This window comes from Phodopus roborovskii, unplaced genomic scaffold (genome assembly GCF_943737965.1).
Source record: "Phodopus roborovskii unplaced genomic scaffold, PHOROB, whole genome shotgun sequence".
Taxonomy (NCBI): Eukaryota; Metazoa; Chordata; class Mammalia; order Rodentia; family Cricetidae; genus Phodopus; species Phodopus roborovskii.
In genome coordinates, this window is record NW_026126588.1 from 19,842,442 (window position 1) to 19,867,740 (window position 25,299).

The window sequence follows — 25,299 nt, forward strand, 5'->3', positions numbered from 1 at the left end:
CACGCTGTACCTCATTACTCCTGAGATGGTGATGTACAGGGCTAGCTCCCAGTTGGGTCTGGGGAGAGCTTCTGCACAGGCTGCTAGCATGTGGTACGGAAGGGAGGCATTCAGTACAAACACAAACTCAGAGCCGCTGCTTGTTACAAACTTCAGTTCCCGGATAACTCTGGAAGCTGTGAAATCTGGAGTAAACCTAAGACAAGGACAGTGGGGAGGTTCAGTATGAAACAGATTCCGTGGCTCTGTCCTGGCCCTTCTGTCTGTTTTGTTTTGAATCTAGGCTTTATTCCTAATGACTTTGTTAACAAAACAAACCCCACCAATCCCATTCCTAGTGTTGTGCTGTCCCTCACGGCACATTCTTACAGTCGTCTGTGATGTCTTTTATTAGCTGTACACACTTGCAGCAGGTGCCTCCTTCTCCCTGGACATTTAGCCGGTAAGTATTATGCCATGCACGTAGCAATTAGTACACATGAAAGTGCTGACTCAACAGCCACAGAAGGTCACAGAATTGTTATCTAACCAAGGGCAGAGGTCTTATTTATTATTTTGTAATAAGTTATCAATTACTAAAATAACTGCATCTAATACTGGGGGCCTGAAGGCTGTCTTCAGAGTAAGTTTACATTGTTAGACCACGCAGAAGCAATGGCATACGGTGGATAGGCACAGGCCTTTGCTCTGTGGCTGAGATACCTCTAAGCCACACTAACATCTTATGCCTTGTAACAACCTTAAAAATAATACTGAAAATGGTTTCTAAAAAAAGTAGTTTCTAAGATTATCTGATCTGATTTATGTGCAGAGGAAGTTTTACAATGGTGGAAACAAAAACATGCAATAAATATTTTAGCTGAAGCTGGAAAAACAAAACCAAATACATTTGTGATAGACCTTTATCTTTTAAAAATTATTTACATATTTTCATATGGTGTGGGTATTTTGCCTGCATGTATGCCTGTGCACTCACTACACGCATGCACACCCTGCGGAGATCATAAGAGGACAGATCCTCCAGGAACTACGTGAGTACTGAGACTCACACCCAGCTCCTCTGGAGGAGCAGCCAGTGCTCCTAAACAAGGAGGCACCTGGAGACCCCAATAAAAACCTTTTAACTCCTCAGTATGGAAATGGCTCCAGTGTCAGCAGTGGGAAGTGAGTCACTGAATTAAGCCAGTATGAACAAACACATACTTACAGTATGATTATGTCTCTAGAGGCGTTGGCACTTAGTGCAAACTCTTGGCAGTTAACCACTTTAAAGCCGTAGCCTTCGCAGGCATACCCACTGATTTCAATGGTATCTACATGGATTTCAAGTTGTCCAGTATTCTCAACCTTGAATGTTCTTTTCAATGTGAAATTTGGTTCTCTTAGTTTCAAACCTAAAGGGAAAAAAATAAAATGTATGGATAAATCTTGCTATCATGTACTTCCAGGGTATATGAGGTACATGCTGTGGGCATCTATTTGCTGGACATTATGAGTCAACCCCACATCCCCAAGAGATCAGCATTCCTCAGGTTTCATCTGGAAACACTCCACTTTGATCTGTCATTTTATTCCTGATTAATAGATTTCATTCATTCATGTATTTATTGGCAGTAAGGTCTCTGTATCTGTATGTACTCCTGACCCGACTTGTCTGACAAGATAGTTTAGGCTGGCTTAGAACTCACGATCCCTTGCTCTAGCCTCCTAAGTGCTAGGTTTACAGGAATTCATCACCCTACTAGACTTCGATATGCCATGGTAAAAATGACTTGTTTTACTCTTCATATTCAGAATAAACTTGCCAGAGATCTAAATCAAACAACCCTGAATGTAAGACATAGGATTCTCCTAGCATCTTAAACATTAATGGCTGGAAGGCAGGTATACACATATGGAGACATCCTTGAAAGCAGATGCCAGAAGCCAGGCCCTTCAGGTGGGAATACTCACTGTCTATACAGTCTTTTAGCAATGCTTCTGTGATTTTGAAGCGTAAGGAACTTCCTGGGCCTGGAAGCTTGCCTGCCACCCTCAAGTTCTCGGTCGTCCCTTGACCCTGGACCATCACAGCATCCATCACAGTCAGGTTGTTTCTATGTGAGAATAAGAATCACACATTTCCCCCCTTTAATTTTGTCTATCTTTTGATTTAGAAGTTCTAACATTTTGTAAGCAAGCCTAGAAAATTATTGAAGGGTGAGAACTCACAAAGAGCACACTTTTCACTTTATGTCACACACGGTAGAGAAGATGCTACTGATGGTTTGGAGTGACATAAGGGTGTGAAGGTAAGCACTGAAAGTGAAGACACACTCCGCACAGAGCCTACCTGACTATGATCAGTGAAGGCACACTCCGCACAGAGCCTACCTGACTATGATCAGTGAAGGCACACTCTGCACAGAGCCTACCTGACTATGATCAGTGAAGGCACACTCCACACAGAGCCTACCTGACTATGATCAGTGAAGGCACACTCCACACAGAGCCTACCTGACTATGATCAGTGAAGGCACACTCCGCACAGAACCTACCTGACTATGATCAGTGAAGAAACAGTTCTGTTGTGAAGTGGAGTAAACTTTACTTTCACAGACTTCTTTTCTCCAGGTTTTAAAATGAGGTTTAAAACGTAATGCCGAGAGAGACCCTCTGTAAATCCTGTTGGACTCTGCAGTGGATGAGCCTTGAGTCATTGTATAAACAAATAGGAGTCATTAATATAGTTTCTAGGGAAAGCATTTGTCCCTTACCTCTCTAGACCCCAGTACAGCCTCTCAAACTGGTCACAGAGACAAAGTGTACGCATGAGTTTTTAGACCCTGGCATTGACAGCTGGGCAGCCAGTAAGGAGACTTCATATTCTGCATTAATTTATTTCCTACGTTACTAAAGTCCTTATGTTTTTCATGCATTCTACATTTGTATACATATATTTTTTTAAAAAAGTATGTTGTGTGTGTGTAAGTTCAAAACAACTCACATACAGGAAAGGATAAACTGCTTGATGCATGAATACAAAGCCAACACTCATGACTGGGAGGCAGGCAGAGCAACAATTAGCACCCCAGGTTCCTACAGATACCGCAGCTGGCACTGCTCCCAGGAAGTGTAGAGAAGCCCCAAGCAAACAAAACCCAGAGTGAATATGTGCTGTCAAACATAGGCACCTAATTACTGCTTTGTAGATGCTTGACTGAAGTTTAAGACATAACAGTTTAAAATTTAAAAAAAGAATTTATACCAAAGTTGTTCAAAGTTGTTTTGTTTTTAGTTAAAAAACAAAAACAAACACACACACACACACACACACACACACACACACACACACACACACACACACACACAGAGAGAGAGGGAGAGGGAGAGAGAGAGAGAGAGAGAGAGATTCAACACAAAGACACAGGATTCTGGTTTTCAAAGAAGATTAGGTTTAAACATTCTGGGAGATGGGTTGCCACGGTTCTAATAACATACTGGAAAGACTGAGTTCTGTGGCTTTCTCTACTTTTCTTGCCGTGGTTGGGGTTAATACACACAGATCCATCTACTTGTGAAACACAATGTACTATAATGTGCTTGATGAAGTACATCACTTAGCTCTTGCTTATGAGGTAAAACAACACTGTTCTCTATTAACATCTACTAGGATAATGGAATGTTCTGACTGTTCCTAAGTGGTTGTAAGCCACTCTTGGTAACACACCCCTCGCTATGCTGCCTTTCTGAGACAGGGGCTCACTGTGTAGCCTTGGATGGCTTTACATGCTCAGAGACCCCTGAGTGCTGGGATTAAATGTGTGAGACATCAGGTCCAGCCCTGTCTTTGACATGATAGGCTGTATGTATGTATGTAGATAAATACTAGCTTATCTCAACTCTGATGGCTTGGGAAGCACTTCAGGGTGGTGCCATGGCCCGGGACAGTACAAAGGGACTCATTCCACAGTTGTTTAGTGGTGGGCTCTCAGACTGACCAAGGGATCCCTGGGTATCTCAGAAATTTCTCTGGATGTGACTCGCTTCTCTTCGGATGCCATTTGCACTATCAGAAGAGTAGGGAGGCGAACCCTGCCGACTCCCCAGAGGGAGCTCTCAGTGGCGCTAAATCTCCTGTCGCTACTGTTTGCTTCCCACTCGGTCCTTGTAATGAATAAAAGGTCTCTAACAAACGCAGTTTATTAAATTTCAACATGTTACTCATGTCGCTGTAGCTCTGTACATGACAGAAAGAGAAGCAATTCTGTTTTCACCCTTAGAATTTCTTCTTTAGAACATTCCCAAGGTCCAGAACACTCATTTATTGTATTCTAAAGTCTAGTGCAGTGTTTCATGTCTTGCAGATACTGCTGTTATGAGATCAACTCTTAAAACTCATGTTAGCTCATCCACTTCTTTGTGTATTTCCCTACAAAGGCAGAAGACAGCAGTTACAGTCAATGAGTATTCTCACTGACTCCAGTGCGCTGCTTGCTGTAATGGCATTTAGTGGACTGGAGAAGCAAAGCAAGGTCCCAAGAGAAGACACCGGACCCCAGGGCTGTCTAACCCACCAGTTTGCATTCTAGGCCTTCTGACTGAAAAACTACAAGGCAACCGGTTGGACAAAGCTGGGACGCACTTCCTGCACAGCACTACGTGGTCGTACGGAAAGGACAAATGTCCTGGATCTGAGGGAGGCTTGAGTCTGACTGGGCAGAAGGCAGCGAAGGAAGAGACCCTGCCAGCCTGCAGCCTCCCTTCAAAATCTGCTGCAGCGAAGCAGCTAGGATTCACTTCCCAAGTAACAGAGGGCGCTGTCACTCTCAGAACAAATCAACTTATTCGTAGGTTCTTAAAGTCAGTATCTACTCAGTTAAACACACAGCTGTGCCAGGTATGGATACAGTCAGCTAGAGGTTTTTACAATTGTATTAGGAAGCATGTGGGAATCAAGTTTAAGCGATTCAGCTCACCCTTTTAATGCTTAATAAAAATAAAATGCCACATTAGCATACCTCGTGTATGGTCTCAGAATTTCTAGTCTATATTATGACAGGTTGTTGTGGGCTGACGAGGATTAACACCCACAAAGAGGAGCCTTCTCAGTATACTGCCCATCCTTCCCACCCCTTTCTTCTGACCCAATGTCAATTCCTGAACTGCTCTGACTTCTGCAGTAACCGCCTTCAGCCCTGCTTAAGGGCTATAGGTACCCTTCCCATTGGCTCTGGTCCACACAGAGAGTAAATGGTGTGGAGCCTGTACTTACACTGTTTCTGCAGACTTGGAATTCAAGTGTTCTCAGATCTAGCTTGGCCACCTTACTCAAGTTAAACCTAAAATAAAAAGTGTGCATTAATCTTAATAAGCATCACAACTAGGGATTGTGGAGGGTTATCAAGCTCAAGCTTATCTTGTGGCAGGTTTGGGACCAGTATCATTCTACCACATTGACAGCAATTAAAAGGTTACAGACTACCAGCTAAAATTAATAACTTGTTCCCTTTTTAAGAAGGAAAATACTGGAATTGCTTTGTCTCTTTACAAATCTTAAATGGTAACTCTTTTACATTCTGCTGAGCTTTTCTTGATGTTCAGTATCAACCCAATCCCAGGAAACTTTTGCGAACTTCAACTACAGAGCCCAGCTCTAAGTCCGTGGTTTGGCTGTCTAAAGCAATGCTTACCTTGAGATTAACTTATCTACAAAAATGGAAGGGTTGGAATACAAGGCCAGAGGAATGAACTGGACATAGACAGGGACGTCTGCAGGATTCTCTAAGGTAATCTCTTCTTCCTTAAAGCAAAGCCAAGATGTGTTAGTGGAGATTCCTACAGGGCTAGAGTAGCTACTTCCTAAAGAAGCCCATGTCTGAATGCTTGCCCCATCTGAGTACTTACTGAAGAGCAGTTAGTATTGGTGAGTGGGAACTTCACGTGCCGGGGAGAGCTAAGGATGGAAGGCCAGGACAGCTCGGCAGTGATTTTTGATACTATATTTTTTTGAAGGTCTGTATTTACTTCAAACATAGCATTCAACCTAGAAAAACAATTTCTAAATCAGTGTACAAAAAACAAAACATTTGAGTTTTCTCAATCTAAGAAATTGTACTTGAGATTTTTTTTCTGGTTCTTAAAAAAAGCTTACTCATCCTATTTTAAAAAGATTTTTAACTTTAAAATGTTAATATTGTACAATGATGAGATTAGTTTTACACACACACACGATTTATTTCTTTCAATACTCATTACCCTGCCCCTCCCCCGCCATTTTCATTGGGGGGTTGTAGGGGCCCAATGAGTTTCATTAGGGTAGTTTACAGGAGTGTGGGAATGCGAGTTTGCGGTTTACCTTACATCTATACCACTGAGAAACATGTCTTTCCCTCCCACATCAACCATTATCTGCCTAAATCATCATGGAACCCACCGCAATCCACACTAGGGTGCCGACAGGCCTGGTTTTGTGGAGATCTTGTACAGGTGATCACAGCTGTGAGTTCAAGGCTGCAAGTATGCCATGTGGAGAAGTTCAGGGTCCCTCACCACTACCTCTATTTCCCCGGCCCATATGCTCTTCCTCCTCTTTGGAGATATTCCAGAGTCTTAGAGGAGGTGATACAGATGTCCCCTTTATTACTGGGCATGCAACGTTATCACTCTTTCAATGATGTATGCTGTGTGTCTACTCTGGCACAAAGAGCTGTCAATGTACCAATCCCTGCTAGCTCTGTACTGAGTATGTGAAGGATGACAAGTCTTAGTTCCAGCAGCATTAGTGAAGTGGACATATGTCTTCAAATAAAATTTTCTTCTTGGTGGTGCTGATGATAGAACCCAGCACCTTCTGTGTGCTAGACAAGCACTCTAACCACTGAACCGCATCAGCAGACCAGTCCTCAAAACATTTAAAAGGACAGATTCAATAATCTAGGGCAGATGTCAACGAGGCAATGCAAATGTAGGTGCACGGAGAGCGCTTTACTCATTGTGCCGCCAGGGCAGGGAAGGGAGGCAGCGGGCAGACGGGAGCCCAGGGCCTTGGATAGGTGCACGCTGGAAGACTGTGATGGGTAAGAGGCTGCCTGGCTGCGGAACCCAGGGCAGCACCGATGAGTTACTCACTCATACTTGGACGTTGACACTTGGAGACTACTCTCTACAAGGTCCACTGTGGAGACACTGGAACAAAGGAAAGCTCTAATCACCAGGTCTTTGCAAGTTTATTACAAGTCTTTGTGTACTCAGTGGGACCATTTTTAATGGAAAAAACAAAAAAAAAAAAAAACAAGTTTCTTTAAGGAAACTTACAATATAGAATCTCTCAGTTCAACAGTTAATGGTTTGAACCATCTAGTGGACAGAAGAACTCATGAGATGGGCTTAGCTGAGCACACAGTTCTCAAGGGAAGAAATAAAAACGTCCAGAACATTTGAAAAAGTGCGCAACATCCTTAGCCCTCAGGGAAAAACAAATTAAACTGCTCTGAGATTCAGAGGGGTGGCTATTACTGAAGCACACACACACTCACACACACACACACACACACACACACACACACACACACTCACTCACACACACACACACCCTGACCAACTAACTGCCAACAACAGACCCTGGTGAGGATGGGTGGGTGAACCTGTGTTTGCTGCAGGTAAGAATGTAAACTTGCACAGCCATTATAAAAATCAATATGGAGGTTCCTTGAAAACTAACTATTATATCTCTACTATCCAGGGGACATTCCCTAAGGTCACTAAGTCAGCATACTGTAGAGATATTCGCAAAAAGCCTATTTTTTCACTGCACCAGTTAAAATAGCCAAGTGTAGAAGGAGCCAGGAGAAGAAGGTCTCAAGGGAGGGAAAAGAGGTGCCAAGGGGAGGTAAGGGAAAATGTCACGAGAACGGAAGTAGGGGCCCTCTGAGGGGAAGAAGAGAACCAGTGAAGGGGTAGAAAGGTAAGAATAAAGCATAATCGTATGTGCATGAAAATGTCAGCGATAACCATTCTTTGTGTGCTAACTAAAAAGTTAATAAGAAAGTAGTCAATGGCTTATAATACTCTTATGGTAGACTATTTTAATTTTGACAAATATATAACCAAGTCTACTTGTCAATGTTTCTGTTTCTGGAAAAGTTCTTTTCTAACATCTATGAAAGGGTCAGCTTTTATAATATAAAAGCTACATCTTAAATATTTGCTTATTTTCTATCTGCAATGGAGAGCCCCCTGAAGGGGCCCTTATGCCTCTGGCAAGAGAGAAGCACTTGAAAAAGGAGGTAGATTCGTTCACAAGGGACAAATAAATTTGTTCTCCTGTAGGGAGTGAGCCTAACTTGCCTTTCAGGAAGGTCTTTTTCTCATGCATAAGAGTGTCTAAAGTTAACACAGCAGTCGCTATAGATAAGCACAATTTCACGTTCCTTTGATTTAAAGGACAGACCTCACGCACTGGAGAAAAGAGCAAATAGGAGTGTATGAATTTCTCAGCAACACTGTCAATGTGACAACATTCTGAACTAGGCCCATTATCTTAGCTGTAAAGCAAAATAAGCGATATGAAGACACAGTGACATTTAGAAAGCCCTTCAATAAGCGGAGACTCGTACCTGTGACCTGCATTCTCCTTTATTCCCATCCACGCTTTGAACAAGCTCTGATGTGAGTCCCAGTCGGCATCCCACAAGTCCTCCTGCATGGCCACCCCAGGCTGCACTTTGGGTTCCGCTAAAAGAGGAAGCGCACGTCAGCACGGACTCAACCTAACCCACTTGCCAATATCCCTTCCAGTGAGCTGCACAGTTCCCAAAGCTGGCACGCTGTTTGGTGGGGACAGAGAAGGGAGGGGGAGACAAGAGGACTTACATTTGGATAGGAAAGGCAAGCCGACGTAGCAGTGATCCCCACACTGTAGCCCAGGGTCAAAATAAACGTTTGCAATCTACAAAGAAGCAAAGGGTAGCCATGAGTGCCTAATGCACACATGGTCACAGTCACAAAGCACTGTCGCCAGCTGGCACTTCCCAAACACAACAAACCTTTGACCTTTTCCCCGGCTCCAAGTCTTCCCTGTTGCCCCGTAATCGTTTGTAGTAAAACCGTACATCTTCTGACAAAGACCGTATGTGCTGTATCTTCACCTTCTGTGAGAAGGAATTCATAATGTTTAAGCTCTGATGAACTATTTTCCCCTGAAGGAAGAAAAACAAACAAATTCAGTTGTATATGACCAACTTTGCAGCTAAGACATTCAGAACTTTCATCAGTTGATAATCTTTAAATCTGCAATTGACCCCCAAATGCATCCATCCCCTCATTCAAAAGAAAAGCACCAAATCAATCTTTGTTGTTGCTTCGTGACATGTCACAGAAGTACTTAAATATGTTGAACTTATTAATTAAAATTTTACATTGAGGAGGGAACAGTCTTGAATTTAGGCTTTGTTAAGTACAGCACTCATATCTCCTATCCAAGGGAGAAACATTTCTACATTTGCCCAGTGCATCCTGACTCTGCCTCAAAAATCCAGCACCTTTCTTGTTTCTTCTCCTCAAGGGTCAAACTCTAAGGTACAGTTGAGTCCTCTACCTACTCCTACCCCCGGGTGCCTCGTCAGGTTACCCAATGCTATCACTCGGCGCTGCCTGCAAGCCCTAAGTTAGGTTGCAGGGTGCTTGCTCCCTCAGCCCCTTTATTCTTCGTAGAGCAACCTCCACTCCCTATAAGGCCAGGCCCCACTGCCTCATTCATAGAAAGTCTTTTTTTTTGGGGGGGAGGTCCTATTTCTTACCCCACTCGGTACCCTCTATAGAATCTGGTACAATGCTTCACACCTTACGATACAAGATGAAAACAGTAAATAACTTGCCCGTTTGAGCTATGAACACAGAGGTAAAGGCAATGGAAAACAGCAAGAAGTAGTATAAATTGTCTTACTGGGAAGGAAGGGGGAAGGACCATGTGTTTTGGGAAGCAGGTCAGTGAGCCCACGGCAATCACAGCTTTCACAGGAATGGTTAGGATCTGTGGAGTGAAAAGGCAGACCGCCATGAAGTCAGGGAAGAAGTTTGAGGCGTTTGGTACTCATAATTACTTCACTGTTTCAGGGTGAAAAACTAAGTTTATTTTGTGTCATATACTGGCAATGACTCAAAATCAGTATTGAAACCACCCTGAAAGCTTTTTAATCTGCTCAAGGTTCTCTATAAAATGACAACAATACATTTCCAGTGACTACTCACTTACCTGCTGAAACAGTTAAGGCCAAGTCATAGGGAAAGAATAAAGACAGATTTTTCAAAATGCAAGTCCCCTTAGAGATTAAAAAGGAAAGCTGTACTCCTAAACAACATCTATAAAAACCCAGGATTTCTACAGCTAAATAATTCAGTAATTTTATGATAGACAGAAATAGATTTCAACCCACGTTACAAAGACCAACTGAATATTCTGGAGTTAGAATTTCAGTCTACTCCTAATTAGCACCACAAATGAGTTATGAATGCACTATATGAGAGTATTTAATCTTTACAGTTTTATCTTTGTCATTAACTTTTATGTGTATGGGTATTTTGCTTGCATACCTTCTACCACACGTGTGCCTGGTCCCTGCAGAGACCAGAAAGGGACACCGGGTCCCCTGCGCCTGGAGCTTCAGGAGCTTCAGGAGCTACCCGAGTCCTCGGAAGAGCAGCCAGGCTACTAACTCCTGAGCTTCCCAGTCCTTGTGCTTAATTTCATTCTCATCCACTTAACAAAAACCTTGTCTCAGGGGATCTGTGTGAGCTGAAAACACTCAAGAGGACAAAGATACCACACCTTGTTGAATTCAGTAGTACTTAACTATTCAAAGATCTTTTAAGTATTAAGTTCAAAATATTTAGGTGTGAGGCAGGTTAACAATCCTACACTTATATTCCCAGCCCTCGAGAAGATGCTAGTTCAAGGTTGGTTTAGGCTACACAGTAAGTTCCAGTATCTTCATCAAAAAATCAAAAAAGTCAAAAGTATAAAATAAGGAAAAAAACTCAGAAATACATGCATTCAGAATCTTATTGAATGAACACAACATAAACTCTACACAAACGTGAGTGCAGAGTGAGACATGCAGCTCAGAAATTCAGCCAGGCCTGTGCCATGTGGCAACCTTGCAGGCAGGGTTTTAATAGGGTAATGCTAAATGTGCTAAGGGCGTTTTTCTGAAGTCCTGTTTTAGTAAGAAAGTACGAGCTTTAGCAGAAAACTGGAGGCAACAAACCAGACTTTTCAAGTGGTTCTTAAAAGGTCAGTCAGTTTTAAAGGCGTGACATTGGTATACCAACTTTAAATAAATGTAGTTTTCTATTCCTATAAAAACTAAAAAGCTCTACGAACATACACGCTTAGTAACACTGAAAGTGTCAGGAAAATTCATGGTGTGAATTCCGTAGTCCTGTGCTTACCTCATAGTCTGTTGTGATCTGTATGGCTCCATCATGAACCCCTTCTAGTTTCTTGGCGGTAAGTTTGACCCTGAACACTGCAAAGTGTCCTGAAGCCAACGTTACCTGAAACAGTAAAAATGGCGTCATTTGTTAGCCATGCAAGACGAAGTCTCCTACTCAAGTGGGAAGGATCATCCTAGCGGTATGCTATACCCACACAGACCCGTATGGCATCCGGTTGCCACATGCCATGGCCAGCGCATTGTAGATTAGAGCGCTGACTCCCTGAGACATTCCCCTTTCATGCCAGTGTGATATGGATCGGATCGTTCCAATTTCACTTGCTCTGCCACTCATGATAAGGGAGGCTTAAAGTCTTTGGGCTTCAGGGCCCTCCCTCATCACAAAAGGAATGTAGGGAGTAGACGATGTCCATGAGGCCCTTCCAACATCCACCCGTCATTACCATTAGGACGCACATCAAGATACAGCTGAGCAGGGCACTGACAGTGCTCTCCTACTGTGGCTTCAACCCCCGTCTAACCCGAAGATGCAGCAATCACATTCACTCACTGGGGACTGGTCGGGCAACGAGGACCTCTCCAGCTCTGGAAGGCTCGCAATCACCGTAGTTCTGTTGCCTCTCTCTGTGGCTACCAGTTCTATTGATAAGCCATCTCCTATGATATGCCAGCTTTTTATAGCCAGCTTCAAAGAGAAAAACACAAAAGTGATCTTGCAACACAAAAAATGAAATCCTCAGTGTGACTGAAAATAAAAATGATTTCTTTACCTCAATTGGATTGCTGTTTATAATTGCAAATAAAATATTACTTGCTTCTGTAGCACTCAGTACTCCAAAATCTATGAAGCGTTCTTCTATTTTGGGGGGCAATACAAAGTACTGGAGAGAGAGAGAGAGAGAAAAGGACTGTATTAACCACTAAATCACATGTGTGTAACAAAAACGTTACCAAACAAAGTGACCACTAGGAGGCGCTACAGTTTCTGTGTCTCATCTTATGTATACAGACACCAATCGGAGGAAACAGGGATGGAAGGGGAGCATTTCCTGAGCAGCCACTTCCCTGCAGAGCAAGGGGAAGCCAGGAGCCCTCAAAGTCCGTGGTCTCACCACTTATTCAGCATCACTTATTCAGGGTTCTTTCACTGGCCACACTTAGCACAGCTTTGTCTGGCATTTTCCCGCTTGCTCCTTTTCTGCCCTGTGAAGACCGCTTGCTGCCGTGTTGGATGTATCTTACTTACCCAAATGTGAATCGTTACTTCCGAGTTTTCTTCTTCCCTCTCTGGCCCTGCTGTTTCCCAGCTTTAATAATCAAGGTGAGCCCTTCACTTCCTAACATTGTCCCTGCCCCATTATTCTCCTTCCATTTATCTTAGTTTTAGACTTTTCTCATTATAATTTAAAAATTTAAAAATAAACCAAGAGAAAATAATGTAGAAAAGCTCTAGGTAGAGACTGGAATTAAAGGAGTCAAATATATCATGGGGAAAATTCCAGAGAGTAAGTAATTCATAAGTTTTCAATTGCATGTGACTTTGAGTAGTCAAGGAAGGCTTGTGGTGTCCCATCGGGGATAAGAATCATCCCTTTCTCCTATGTATCCATACTATAACTACCCACTCATTAATCACACAGGTTTCAGAAAGACTATGGTGGCAGCGTAGTGCCTGTGTTCAAGCAATCCTTATTTTGTTTTATATATGCCCTAAGAAGCAAGGGCAGTGATTCCAGGGACTCACATATGCCCCCATGCCCCAAAAAGCCATAAGTGCTTTCCTTAAGGCAAAGTGACACAGCGTATCACATATTATCCTAAGGATTCCATTTTACTACGATTTCCTCTAATTTCTAAGTTAAACTTAGTTGACACAGTAGCCTTCCATATCAGTGGGTTCCACGTCCTTGGTCTTCATTGCTGGCCTACAAATACTACTCCATTTTCTATAATGGACTGAAATACCCATGACTTTGGGCATCTGCAGTGGATTCTAAGACGGATTTCCATTGGAGACTGAAGAATAACAATCCCAAGATTGAATTGTCTGGAGACCCTGGAAGGAGGTCTTTGCAGATGGGGTGATACACTATGTCTCCTGAGAGTACTGACTGGGCAGGGTAAAACAGGAATGCAGACCAACTGCCTGGCAACACCCAGCACACAAACGGGACCTTGATAACATACTTACATCTAAAAAGCCTGTGTACACCCGCACAGGTAAATGAAACTTAGAGGCATTGGTAACAAGTAAAATGTTGTTGTCTATGTGCACGGATGATGTGGATGGCATAAAAAACAGGGTAAAAATGTACCCTGACTCATTAGGAAGAATTAAAACTGGCTTGCTGAAGTTGTGAACCTGGGAAGAGAAGGAAGCAAAGGTTAGTGCCATCTAGTGGTACAGCAGCAGAATGAAGGCAAGACGGGCTGGGACGCACCTGAAACATTGTTCTGGCCTCTTCGGGTAACAACACATCATGAATGAGGATCGCAAAACTGAAAGTGTTAGTCAGGTAAATTGGCCTTTCCACTGGGTCAGCAGGACTGTCCTGGATGTGAAACAGCGTTGCGGCGTGATCAAAACCCAAATAGCTATTGGAAGAAAACAAAACAAGATGAACTCTCCTCATTGCCATTTGTTAACTTAAGGTCCAATAGTGTACATTTAGCACGAAGGACCACAGAACTGGCATTTATCTTTACAACTAAGATTGACCACATGGCTTAAAATTTAGCTTACAAAATACTGAAATACAATAGAAAGAGGGTTCCCGGCTCATGATACAAAATGCAATTGCTGGAATGAAGAATATACTAACAGGATGGCTAACTCTGATGAGAACACAAAGCGTGGTTACGGTGAGGACCTATCAGGTTGTGTGTTACTACAACACTTACTACTAAAAGTACAAGGAGAAAGTTACATCTCAGAGGCCATTTATAAGTCAAGGGTCAATGAGGGACTTAAGAGTTTATAGATGAAAACAAACGCTTGTCCCAAGTCACAGAGGGGTGACAAGAGAGAGTCTGAATGTTATAAACAGAGTAACGGAATGAAAATGGTTCAAATAATTTAAATATTTAAAAAAACACAGATTCACTTCTGAACCATAAATCAGAAATAAACAAGATGCAGAAAGATTTCCTTTTCAGGTCACAACCATCCCATTTGGTTAGATGAACAAACAGAACATTAAAAGCTCCTTTGAAGGCAGAACTCACCCATCTAGAACTTCTGCTTGGTAGGGTATTTCGAGTTTAGAGTAACTTTTTTCCTTCGCTTTAACAGTTATTTTCCCAGAAAACTGAGGTGGCTTTTTTGCTCTTGAAGCTGAAAGGAAGCATATAAAGAAACAGTCATGTTTAAAAGGTCTATTTACATGTGTTTCAAACTTAAAGAACTACATTTACTTATTTTGTGTGTCTGTATGATTCACGTGAGTGCTGGTGAGCCTGTCATGGCACACTCGTGGAGGTCTGAGGACAATTTGTGGGAGTCTTCTCTCTTTCGACCATGTGCATTTTCAAGGACTAAACAGGCTGTCAGACTTGGTGGTGAGTAAGCCTGCACTGTTGGGCCATGCAGTCTGCCCTGTTACTTTGTACTGCTTCCGAGTCTGAGTGACTTTATGTAAACTGAGAGGATCTTTCAAAAAGAAAAGGGAAAGGTTCCATACATTTGCATACGTAACACATATTTCATATGGAAATCAGGATATTTTCCTGTGCTGAAACAGAGTAGTCACTACAAGTGAGCACAAGTCACTTCTCTATAGCTTGACGCTCTAGTTCACATTAGGACAGCCGGTCCCTTAACCTTAATCTCAGCATGGTGAGCATGTGAGCCAGGTTAACTCCTGGGGCAGACACTGTAGGATACCCAACTGTGACAACTAAAAGTGTCTCCAGAAAACTGCCAAGTGTCCCCTGGGAGGCAAAACTGCTGCCAGCTGCTGAGCACTGGTAGCGCACGGCCGGCCGCACTGAGAAGAAAGGAATAGTGCTGCTATGGCCCCGTCTTGCTGAAGATATCAACAAGGCAGTGTGGCACAGAGAAAAGCCACGAGCCGGGCATGAGCTGAATGAAGAAGACCCTCTCCGCTGCCGTCTTCATTCCATCCTTTCATGCCTCACCAGTGAAGTCAAGCTCTGGATTCTTGGAATCACAGAGACTCTGTTTCAGCACAGGAGTTCAGGGTCAGGAGGCTACAGAAGACACAGGCCCTATTCCGAGTTTCAGCTCTTACTTAATCACATATCTAGTTAAGCAGCTGTTAAGTCAGTATTTAAAATGTACAATAGCAAATTCATTAAATTTCTCCTATAGCAATTGAAAATGGGATAAAGACAGACTGTAAAAATGCTTATGTCTGAGCTAATGTTTCAGGTGGGACTGGGCACATTCAGGGAATTATGGCTGTAGATGTGGGATAACACTTCAAATGACACATATTACATATATCTGAAATAATAGCTAATCGGACAATTATAACATAAAGGCTATTATTTATGCTTAGGCAGGACTGTCTGCTTTGCTTAAAAAGTCAACATATAAAAATGCTATGAAGAATATTTTTGCCCATAAACCTAAGTGTGCTTGTGAATGTTAAATACATTATCACTTAATTAAAGCAACTAATGACTTCATAATTAAGGTAAATTATGACACCCTTGACTGGTTATCCCAGATTACAGAAATATCCTAACCCTAGTGTATTTGCTGATGTTTTTAGATTGTGAATACTGATTTAGGTTTATGAAGTTATACTTTATGAATGAAATAAATTAAGCCAGGTGGAGCATGCCTTTAATCCTAGCACTTGGAAGGCAGAAGCAGGTGGATCTCTGTGAGTTCAAGACCAGCCTAGTCTACAAAGCAAGTTCCAGGACAGTTAGGACTGTTACACAGAGAAACCTTGTCTCTAAAAACAAAACAAAAACAACAACAACAACAAAAAAAAGAACAAAAAAGTTAGTGATTGGGGGGGGGGGGAAATCAACTGAGGTAGTACTGTTACATTTGGATTTCTATATTAGTCCATCAACAGAGATGTTTTCTAGTTTATCAAAATAATACCACTCTATGATAGAAAAAAAAATAATATTTACCATCAAAACTAATACTTGCAACCTTGGTATATTTACTTTCAGAAGCTTTTAATGTAACTGGTTTAAAATGTACCGTTATAGCGTCATTTTGCGGTGTAGGTCGAACACTCTGCAAAGGAAAACACAGAATCTTAGTTCAGTAGTTTATCTAGAAAGTAAAGCACACTCAAAATTAAGGCTTAATGTCTATCATAGCTGTAAATGAAATAGGACAAGTGCTAACCCTTACTTTCATTAGAGCACCTTATGAAACAAAGCGATGGCAAAGAAAGCAGGTGTAAGGTTAGTGCAAGTGTGACTCTAAGGACAAACACACAGGGAAAACATAAATTTCTCCATGAATGCCTACTTTGTGAGCAAAGGGGACAGGAAGACAACTTGAGACCTATGTGTCTTGAAGAAATCCATACACTCGGGTGCTATGGAGCTGCCCTCCAGTGGGAAGAATGGGCACACGGAAGGTGCTGTGACACTCAGGTGGGCTCTGCGTTTGTTCTGCACACCCTGGCAACGTGAGCAAGGCCCCCTGTCAAAGCGCAGGCTGTACCACGAGCTGTGCACTGGGCAGAAAGGCCAACTACAGAGGTACTTGAAAGAGAGACTAGAATGCTTTCAACTTAGAAAATCAGGTCTATTCACACAACTAAACCTAAAATTAAAACAAAACAAAAAAACCCAAACAAAAACAGCATCAAAACCCAGTGAATGGTATGTATTTATAGTGTATATTTAAAAAATAAACACACTGTCAGGTCTAGTTATTTCTTATTGCCCTTAATGATACAAATCAGTTAAACCAAAAGAGATTCCAACCCTCTCCCCCACTGTTCTGATAAAGAGAGTAGACTAGGCTGGCCTCACATTATACAGCGATGTTTTCACTGTCGGGCACCGAGAGGAGGGTGGAAGCCAGGGTCCCTGACAGTGTAGGTCACTGACATCCCACTGTTCATGGAGTCACGGTACTGCACACTGGCCTGAATCAAAGTACTTACCAAATGATAAATAATCAGTGCCGTGAGCCTGATGCAAAGCCATTGCTTCCCACAGAAAAGATTTTCCATGTGTGGAGCTCAGTTACACTCACGCCCAGGCTGACAGTCACTGGGCTCCTTTCTATCCACTGATAAAGGAGAACCCTACCCAGGCCCAACAGCAAACGAACAGCGAACGCGAACGGGAACCCCCTGACTGCACAGTAGGCAAGTGAGAAGATGTGAAGAAAGACACTTGGTGTCTGCTATGGCGGGACCTAAGAGGGTTACAGTAACTGCAGGGCCTGCCAGGGCAGCTCACTTTCCCGTGTACTGCCTTTAGCCCTGGGCGGCTACCAAGTCCTTACAGGTCCTAGGTGATGACCTAAGGATGATGCTTGCAGTTCTTAATAGCCCTGGCTTTCAGCATCCTATCTTTTCAACTGCCTCACTTTTTCTTGAAGGATGCTTTCTCATTTCCATCTCAGACTGGAGTTGGGAACTGGATGATTTGTTTAATATTTTACTTTTCAATACAGCTTACTGTTAATAGCAGATCTCTCCATTCCCTAAAGGGATGCATGTATTTTTGAGATTAAATAAAGAACTGTCTGAACTTTTAGCTAAGCTACATACAGAAGATAGCTCCATTATACTATTTTACCACATTAACTATTATCCTGGCAGGGACCCAAGAGAGGGAAAGCAGCAGAGTATATGTATGCTAACCCAGCACAGCAGAATATATGTATGCTAACCCAGCACTGACACAGTCGGAGCCTAACCAAGCTACCACATACTCAGGTTCATTTTTCCCACCTGTAAAAACGTCATGGGAGACTGGAGTAGATATTTTCTAAGGTATTAATTTGTCTACAAAGTTTTATGATTCCATTTACTTGCTACTTGGAGCTTGAGCTTGGTAGAGACCTGCCTTGTAAGCAGAGGTCTCAGAGGGCTGGCACAGCATAGCTACCTCCTTCACTGGCTACTGTGTGTGAGCCAGCAACAACGGAACCCCAGCCATGTCCCAACACGCTCACATACTGAGGTGGCTCATCAGCATGTTCTGAGTGGCCGCAGCTTGTACAAAGCTGTGCAGGAAAGAACACGTTTTGGTTTTTGCTAAGACAGAATTGTTGTCAGCATAAAGAACTGTTCTGAACTGTTCACTCATGAAAATAAACCTTAATTATCAGGTAAAAATTATTTGTCAAAGGAAATAAAAACAAAAGCAAAAAAAAAAAATCAGCAAAATACTTAAAAAGTTCATTCTGGTGACAACATGAAAAATACAAAATCATTACCTTATAATAAACTTATTTATAGTAATCATTTAGTGTTAGTTACTAACTACTACTTATTCAAGAATAATTAAGACATATGAAAATATGGCAACATTCTCAGGAAAGGCAGCTTGCACACATTCATAATATACTTTTAGCCTTTTCTTATGATAGTCAACAATTCCAGCGAGAACAAGAGTCCAAGAAGTTAGTGCACACCTTTAATCCCAGCCCTTGGGAGGCTGAGACAGGTGCATCCCTGAGTTCAAAGCCAACCTGTGAGGTCCAGGCCAGCCAGAGCTATACAGTGAGATCCTGCCTCCAAAGAGTCCAAGATACATTGAAACCCATAGAAGCATGCTAGCAAGCAAGAGGAAAACCCATTAGTACATAGCAACTGAACCCAATATTTAGTGCATAAATTCGCTAAAGCGAACACCAAGCTGATATTGGTAAAGTTCCTAAATGATTCCTATTCATCAGCTAGCTTGGAACCCTCACGCAGGCAGGCCTTCCTTTGAAGACATATCAGGCACATTAGTGCTTACCTCAGAAAGGCTATTTTCTCAAAGATACATGATAGACAGGCGGGCCTGAATGTGGGTGCTCTGTCCCTCACCAGGTGAGGAGCTCTATTAGAGTCACCAGTATGGCTATCTTGCACCGAGGAGGACTATAGTGTTTAAAAAGAAGATCAGTTCTAGGAAGAGGAACTAACAAAACAAAACTTCAATACTGAGCACTGCTTAGCCCGGCCTAAAGCTGCACATGTATAGGGAATGGTAGAGGGTAACAACATTTCCAAAAACGCACCAGCTTCTAATCTAATATGCAAGGAATGCTGAAGTAAACAGAAGATTTAAGTTCTCTGAAAACTCAGTTTGCAGTGTATGTAGGAGAGAAGTCTAAGCTCCTGTGACCTCGCTAACTGAACACCATGACAGCGGTGGCTGGTCTCTTATCATCTACACTTGTGCCAAAGCAGCCACCGTGTTCTCCTACAGCATGCACTGCTCTCTTCAGTAAGACCAGATCCTTTTCTCCGTGCACCTTCATGAACCCAAGAAGCCAGGTTTCAAAGCGAGCTCAGTGGTGGAGGGCACTGTGGGGCTCTGACTCATGGCTCCACTTTTGGTCATAGTAATAATATATAGCTGATGTTTAAATAATTATTAAATGAATGAGTAAAGGGATGGATATTCCCATATTCCATATAAAACCAAGAATCAGTAGGCTACCACAATACAGAGCAAGCAAGCACTGAACTCTGGTGCAAAAATCTCTCTCTCCCCTCTCCCCCCCCCACACACACACTGGGGGGGTGCAGAAAAAAACTTACTGTTATTGGTACATCCTTTGTTCCTGAATTTAGTAAATGAAGATTTAAAACTTTTGGTAGATCTGTTAAAATGGAGGAAAAGAAATATTTCTTTAAAAGATGTGCTTCATAGAAAATCAGAATCTTTACCTTATTAGATATCAAGCTGAAATTACTCTAGAATGTGAAGCACAGTGACAATCTTGTTAACAAAAGGAACATGAGGAAAGAGTCACTACTCATCAGGGTTTTCCTTTGTTGTACAGGAGGTGCCCCGATCACACACAGCTTAAATAACCAGATCAAACGGAACAAAATTGTAGAATAACTCTTAGTGAACCCCACTTAGTTTCCCAACAAGGCAATTACAATGCAAATTTACCATATTCAAAGCAGAGCAAACTGAAGGTGGTGGCGAACGACTTTAATCCCAGCACTAGGGAGGCAGAGGCAGGTGGATACTTGTGTAAATTCAAGGTCAGCCTGGGTTACAGATCCAGTTCTAGGACAGCCAAGGATACACAGAGAAACTCAAATATGGTCTTTAATCCTGGTTCAAATCAAGTATTTGTACTTTTTCTTTAATAAAAAAATTTTAGCTTGGTTGTTTATGAATTTAGAATTGGAAATCTTTCTTTGATCACTTAGGATAAACAATATCATCCATTATAATGCAACTGAATAATGCACATCTTTAAAAAAAATCCAGAGGTAAATGTTTTCCTTCCTTTATTTTATTCCTGAAAAGGAATACTCATCACAAGTAAATGTATGAGGAACTGAATTAAGAAACGATTGTCAACCTGGAAGATTCAAGTCACTTATTCTATCACCTGGGAAGCAGGGTTCTTGGAAGATTCTAGAACACCTGGCCCACCAGTACTGAATCCAAATTGTATCTTTTTTAGATCTTGTGGTTCAAATGAGAATGGCACCCATAGACTCATGTCTTTGGATGCTTGGTCTCTAGAGGCAGACTATTCTGAGCAGGATTAGGAGGTGTGGCCTTGTTGCAAAAGGCATGTCTCTAGGGGTGGGGTTTGGGGTTTCAAAAGCCCACACCAGGCCCAGGTTCTCTCTGCCTCCAACTAGCAGATAAGATGTAAGCATCCAGCTACTGCTCCAGCACTGAGCCTGCCTGCCGCTGCCACCCTCTCCTCCATGATGGTCATCGGCAACACGGTCACCCCACTAAACGTCCTTTTACAAGTTGCCTTGCTCATGATGTCTCTTCACAGCAACAGAAAAGTAAGTAACCGGGAGAGACCCATAAAGACTTCTGCTATTTTACCTTGTGTTCGAAGTGTTCCAAAATCTAACATTTCTGTTGAGGAATAGATTCCAGGAGCTGGGAAAACAGAACAGTGAACAATTATCTTCCACTCAGTCACTGAGAACAGAACAAACTCTGCATCCCTTCAGCTCGCCACTGACCTGTCGTCACTTCAACCTCAACAGGGAGGATGATGAAGCCTGTGCTGTCTGACGCATTGGTCTTTATCCTTATGAAGGCTGTATGGTTGTCCGCTTCTCTGGAGGAAAAGCTGGCTCTCATCACCCCCTTGGTCTCATAAGGGGGGATCTCCTGTGAGCAAACACATATTGTAGTGACGCCTTGCTTGTACAAATTAAGCCTGTCTGAGGATCGGAGAACTTGCTAACTCAGAGGTCTGTATAGACAGACGGGAAGTGAGCTAGCTGGGTGGAAACTGGATAGAAGCAGGGAGAAACGAACTCGCTCTCTGGTCCACTGAGGTGCTGAGGAGGTGAGGTGTGGCGGTGGCTTTCTCCTCTCTGACCTCTCAGCATTTTACTCTGTATCTCACTCCGGGTTTTTATTACTTAAATTAAGAACTCCCTTTACAAGACATAACGTAGCACAGCATATGAAACGCTGCACAACTACCTTGTTTTACTCAACTGGATAACACAGACCGAAGCACACTACTGTTCTATACACCTACTAAGAAAAAAATAGTGCACTACCAAGTAAATATATGCTTCACTGATTGTAACACATAAAACCTCCAATTTCATAGAGTGTTACAATACAAAAAAACCCAAGTTTTTTAGAACTGGTGATATATGTTGTGTCAATACAAGTTAATCAAGCCAGTGGTCTGGAAACATCTCAAAGCTGCAAAAACCTCTTAGAAGCATAACCAGTCTGGAAAACCAGTTATTTATTTTTAACATGTCACAGTTCTGTATATAATCCTGACATTATCGAATGGGAATGTCCCATAGAGGGCAGTAAATTCTAGAAGTGCACAATGTTCTCCAGATGGTAACCAAGCGGGCTCAGACTCTGATTTCGTTTCCTTTAAAACCTACGGCTTCACCAAGTGCACTCAAATCAAGCTCTTGGTGAGCAGGACACACACAGGCACATGGAAACTTTCAGTCTTCTAGTGACCACACCTGCACAGGTGCTCCATTAGAAGGATGACTCACTGGGGGAGGGCTTTTACATTCTTTTCCAGAGTTCAGCCTGAAAATTGCTGAATTTTTCTGCAAACCACTTCTAGCTTCTTTTAGGAAAACCTTGTGTTCAAGAGCTCACCGGTCCTCACCTTCCCCTACTTCCCTCACTCTGGAGTCTCAAATCAGAAAACGGGTAACAGGAGGCCTCTGGGTGGGTGGGTGGGGGTGGAGATGGACCCCCCATGTGCTTTCCAACCCCGGGACATCCTAACCCACAGTGCGGTGGGAAAGGGTGCCGTCAGGAAGAAGCAGACAGGAAGAGAGGAGCTGGCAGGCGAAAGGAAACTTACAGACAGTCCAGGTTCTGCCTGAAGCCCATCATAAAGCCCTCACTCCTAACTCGTGCAGAACCTTTATACCAACCATGGGACCTTGGGCAGCATACCATAAATACGATAACCACAAGAGTGGCAGCTGTGCCTTGGGAGCTGCATCTCCCAGTGGTTGGGATGAATCTTGGTGGTTAAACCTCTTGGAGGCTAAGATAGACTGATCCCACTATATAAATAAATCTTGATGCGTGGGGTGGCGCATGCCTTTAATCCCAGCATTTGGAAGGTGGAGGTAGAGCAGAGGCCGGAGTTCCAGGACAGCCTGGGCTGTTACACAGATAAACCCTGTCTCAAAAAACAAAAACAAAAAGAAAACAAACAAAAGTCCTAAAAAGACCTTGCATCCACATGAGAATATGTTTTCATTGTGGATTTGACCCCCATCTCCTTCCAGGGCCTTTCTAAAGGATCATGGGAAGAGATATATATATGCACATGGTGCAGAGAAATCTAATCTGCTATGATGCGGGAGGGAAAGGACCGTTTTCTTTCACAAATATGCCACTGTATCATAAATATTCATAAAACTTAGAACCTACAGCACAGAATCGATTGGGTTGCTACCTCCACATTCCAATCTGTCTTTGCTAAGCAAACCTCTGCTTAAACTTCCTATGACAGAACAAGGACCACAGATTGATTGTTTTCACTCAAGACTTAGAGGAATCATTATTGTTTACTAGTTTTTTGCAGTCACTTGCACCATTAAAAGGTCATGCTAATTTCTGCTAGGGTTCATTATAGTCCTTAGCTAGTCAGAAGTCTAAATTCCTTTATATTCATTTCAAAATTTTCTAGTCATCACATTTCAGTTCACAAGTATGTGAAAAGATGGTAGGGAATACTAGTTCAAGACATATAAATTCACACATCCCCAGGTGTAAGTAGAGTGGATCAATACTCTGTAAAATAGAAAACTGAACAAAAAAACTATAGTTGTATCAGAGTTTCAAAGGTGGGTGTAAACTTCTCATGTAGCGGAATTCTATTGATGTAATAACATCGACTATCTGATGAGGTGACTGTGTACCAGCAGTCACAGAGCCTGCAGAACTGACTGCTCACCAGCGCCTCATTCTGTTTTGTGTGTGCGTGCACACAACTGCAGGTGCCCACGAAGCCCAGCAGAGCCAGAGCCCCTGGAGCCACCAGGTGCGTGTGTTGAGAACTGAACTTGGGCCCTCTGAAAGAGCAGTACATCCTCTTAACTGACATGCCATCTCTCTAGGCCTGGTAGCTCATTGTTAAGATTTCTGGGCTATATATTTCTAATTTCACTCTTAGAAATGGAAAGATTCTCAAAGGTTTGTTTTAGCAAAGGTATACAGAATGCATTTTATTTCTTTTAAAGTCATAGACCTTTTCTCCTTATATTTTAAGCCTTGTTGAATCTACGGGTGAACCAAAATGTTCTAATTGTGGTTAGTAAGCCATTTCAAAATGATATGTTTTGTGTTGGGATCACGTGATAGATTTTCATGCTTTGTGTGTATGTGTTCTTTAAAACCAATAATGTTTTCAAATTGATTTTTTTTAACTTAAAAAAATTTATTTATTTCTATTTTATGTGTATGGGCATTTTGCCTGCATGCATGCTTCCCTGGTGTATGCGGAGGCCAGAGGAAGGCAATGGATCTCCGGGAACTAGAGTTAAGAATGGCTGACTGATGGGAGATGTCATTCTGTAAATATGTCCTCTTATTGGGTAATGAATAAAGCCCTGTTGGCCAATAGGAAAGCAAGATAAGCAGGACTAGGAGACAAGAAGGATTCTGGGAGATGTAGGAGAGGAGATTCAAGATGTAGAGACTTAAGAGGTCTGGCCCCTCTCTCCAGTAAGATAAGACCATGTGGAAACACTTAGGTTAACAGAAATGGGTTAATACTTAGACAGAGCTAGCCAGTAACAGGCCAACAGTTTTATATCTAATACAGCGTCACTGTGTGTTATTTGGGGGCTGACGTGGCTATGGGACCAGGCTGGCAGGAAAACTGCTCGTAACAGCTGACTGCCTCCATGTGGGTGCTAGGAACTGAGTCCTGGTTCGAGAGCCAGTGTTCTTAACTACTAAGCCAGTCACTCCTCGCTCCTGCCCTGCAGCCTGAAGATCTTTTTGATATATATTTTCTTTAAACAAAAATTTTGGACACATTATATAGATTAACAAGATTAACCTTGACGTAAAAAACCCATTTTTTTAATAAATTAGACCAAGTTTGTAATTTTGCCAATTTTTTCTTTTATGTTGAATCATTATACTGTATACCTATAATTTGTTTCTTTTCATTTTGTAAACTGTTTCAATTTATTATGATCATAATCCATTCTTTATGTTGTATAGCAAAAGACCATCATGC

The 25,299-nt window shown here is 42.3% G+C and overlaps 1 protein-coding gene across 1 annotated transcript in view; it reads right to left on the reverse strand.

Moving 5' to 3' along the window:
- The window catches only part of Tmem131 (transmembrane protein 131), a 125,648-nt gene that overhangs the window by 14,110 nt on the left and 86,239 nt on the right, over window positions 1-25,299 (reverse strand). Inside the window, exons 9-29 of the mRNA XM_051204542.1 lie at window positions 21,560-21,710; window positions 21,417-21,473; window positions 20,147-20,208; window positions 16,548-16,656; window positions 14,661-14,769; window positions 13,877-14,030; window positions 13,627-13,797; window positions 12,206-12,316; window positions 11,986-12,120; window positions 11,431-11,535; window positions 9,926-10,012; window positions 9,027-9,179; window positions 8,854-8,929; window positions 8,598-8,715; window positions 5,887-6,025; window positions 5,673-5,782; window positions 5,255-5,321; window positions 2,538-2,689; window positions 1,954-2,096; window positions 1,208-1,394; window positions 11-196 (exon numbers count right to left, since the gene is read on the reverse strand). Of these exons, the coding sequence (XP_051060499.1) occupies window positions 11-196; window positions 1,208-1,394; window positions 1,954-2,096; window positions 2,538-2,689; window positions 5,255-5,321; window positions 5,673-5,782; window positions 5,887-6,025; window positions 8,598-8,715; window positions 8,854-8,929; window positions 9,027-9,179; window positions 9,926-10,012; window positions 11,431-11,535; window positions 11,986-12,120; window positions 12,206-12,316; window positions 13,627-13,797; window positions 13,877-14,030; window positions 14,661-14,769; window positions 16,548-16,656; window positions 20,147-20,208; window positions 21,417-21,473; window positions 21,560-21,710 (2,582 nt within the window). The remainder of the gene's footprint in view (window positions 1-10; window positions 197-1,207; window positions 1,395-1,953; window positions 2,097-2,537; window positions 2,690-5,254; window positions 5,322-5,672; window positions 5,783-5,886; window positions 6,026-8,597; window positions 8,716-8,853; window positions 8,930-9,026; window positions 9,180-9,925; window positions 10,013-11,430; window positions 11,536-11,985; window positions 12,121-12,205; window positions 12,317-13,626; window positions 13,798-13,876; window positions 14,031-14,660; window positions 14,770-16,547; window positions 16,657-20,146; window positions 20,209-21,416; window positions 21,474-21,559; window positions 21,711-25,299) is intronic.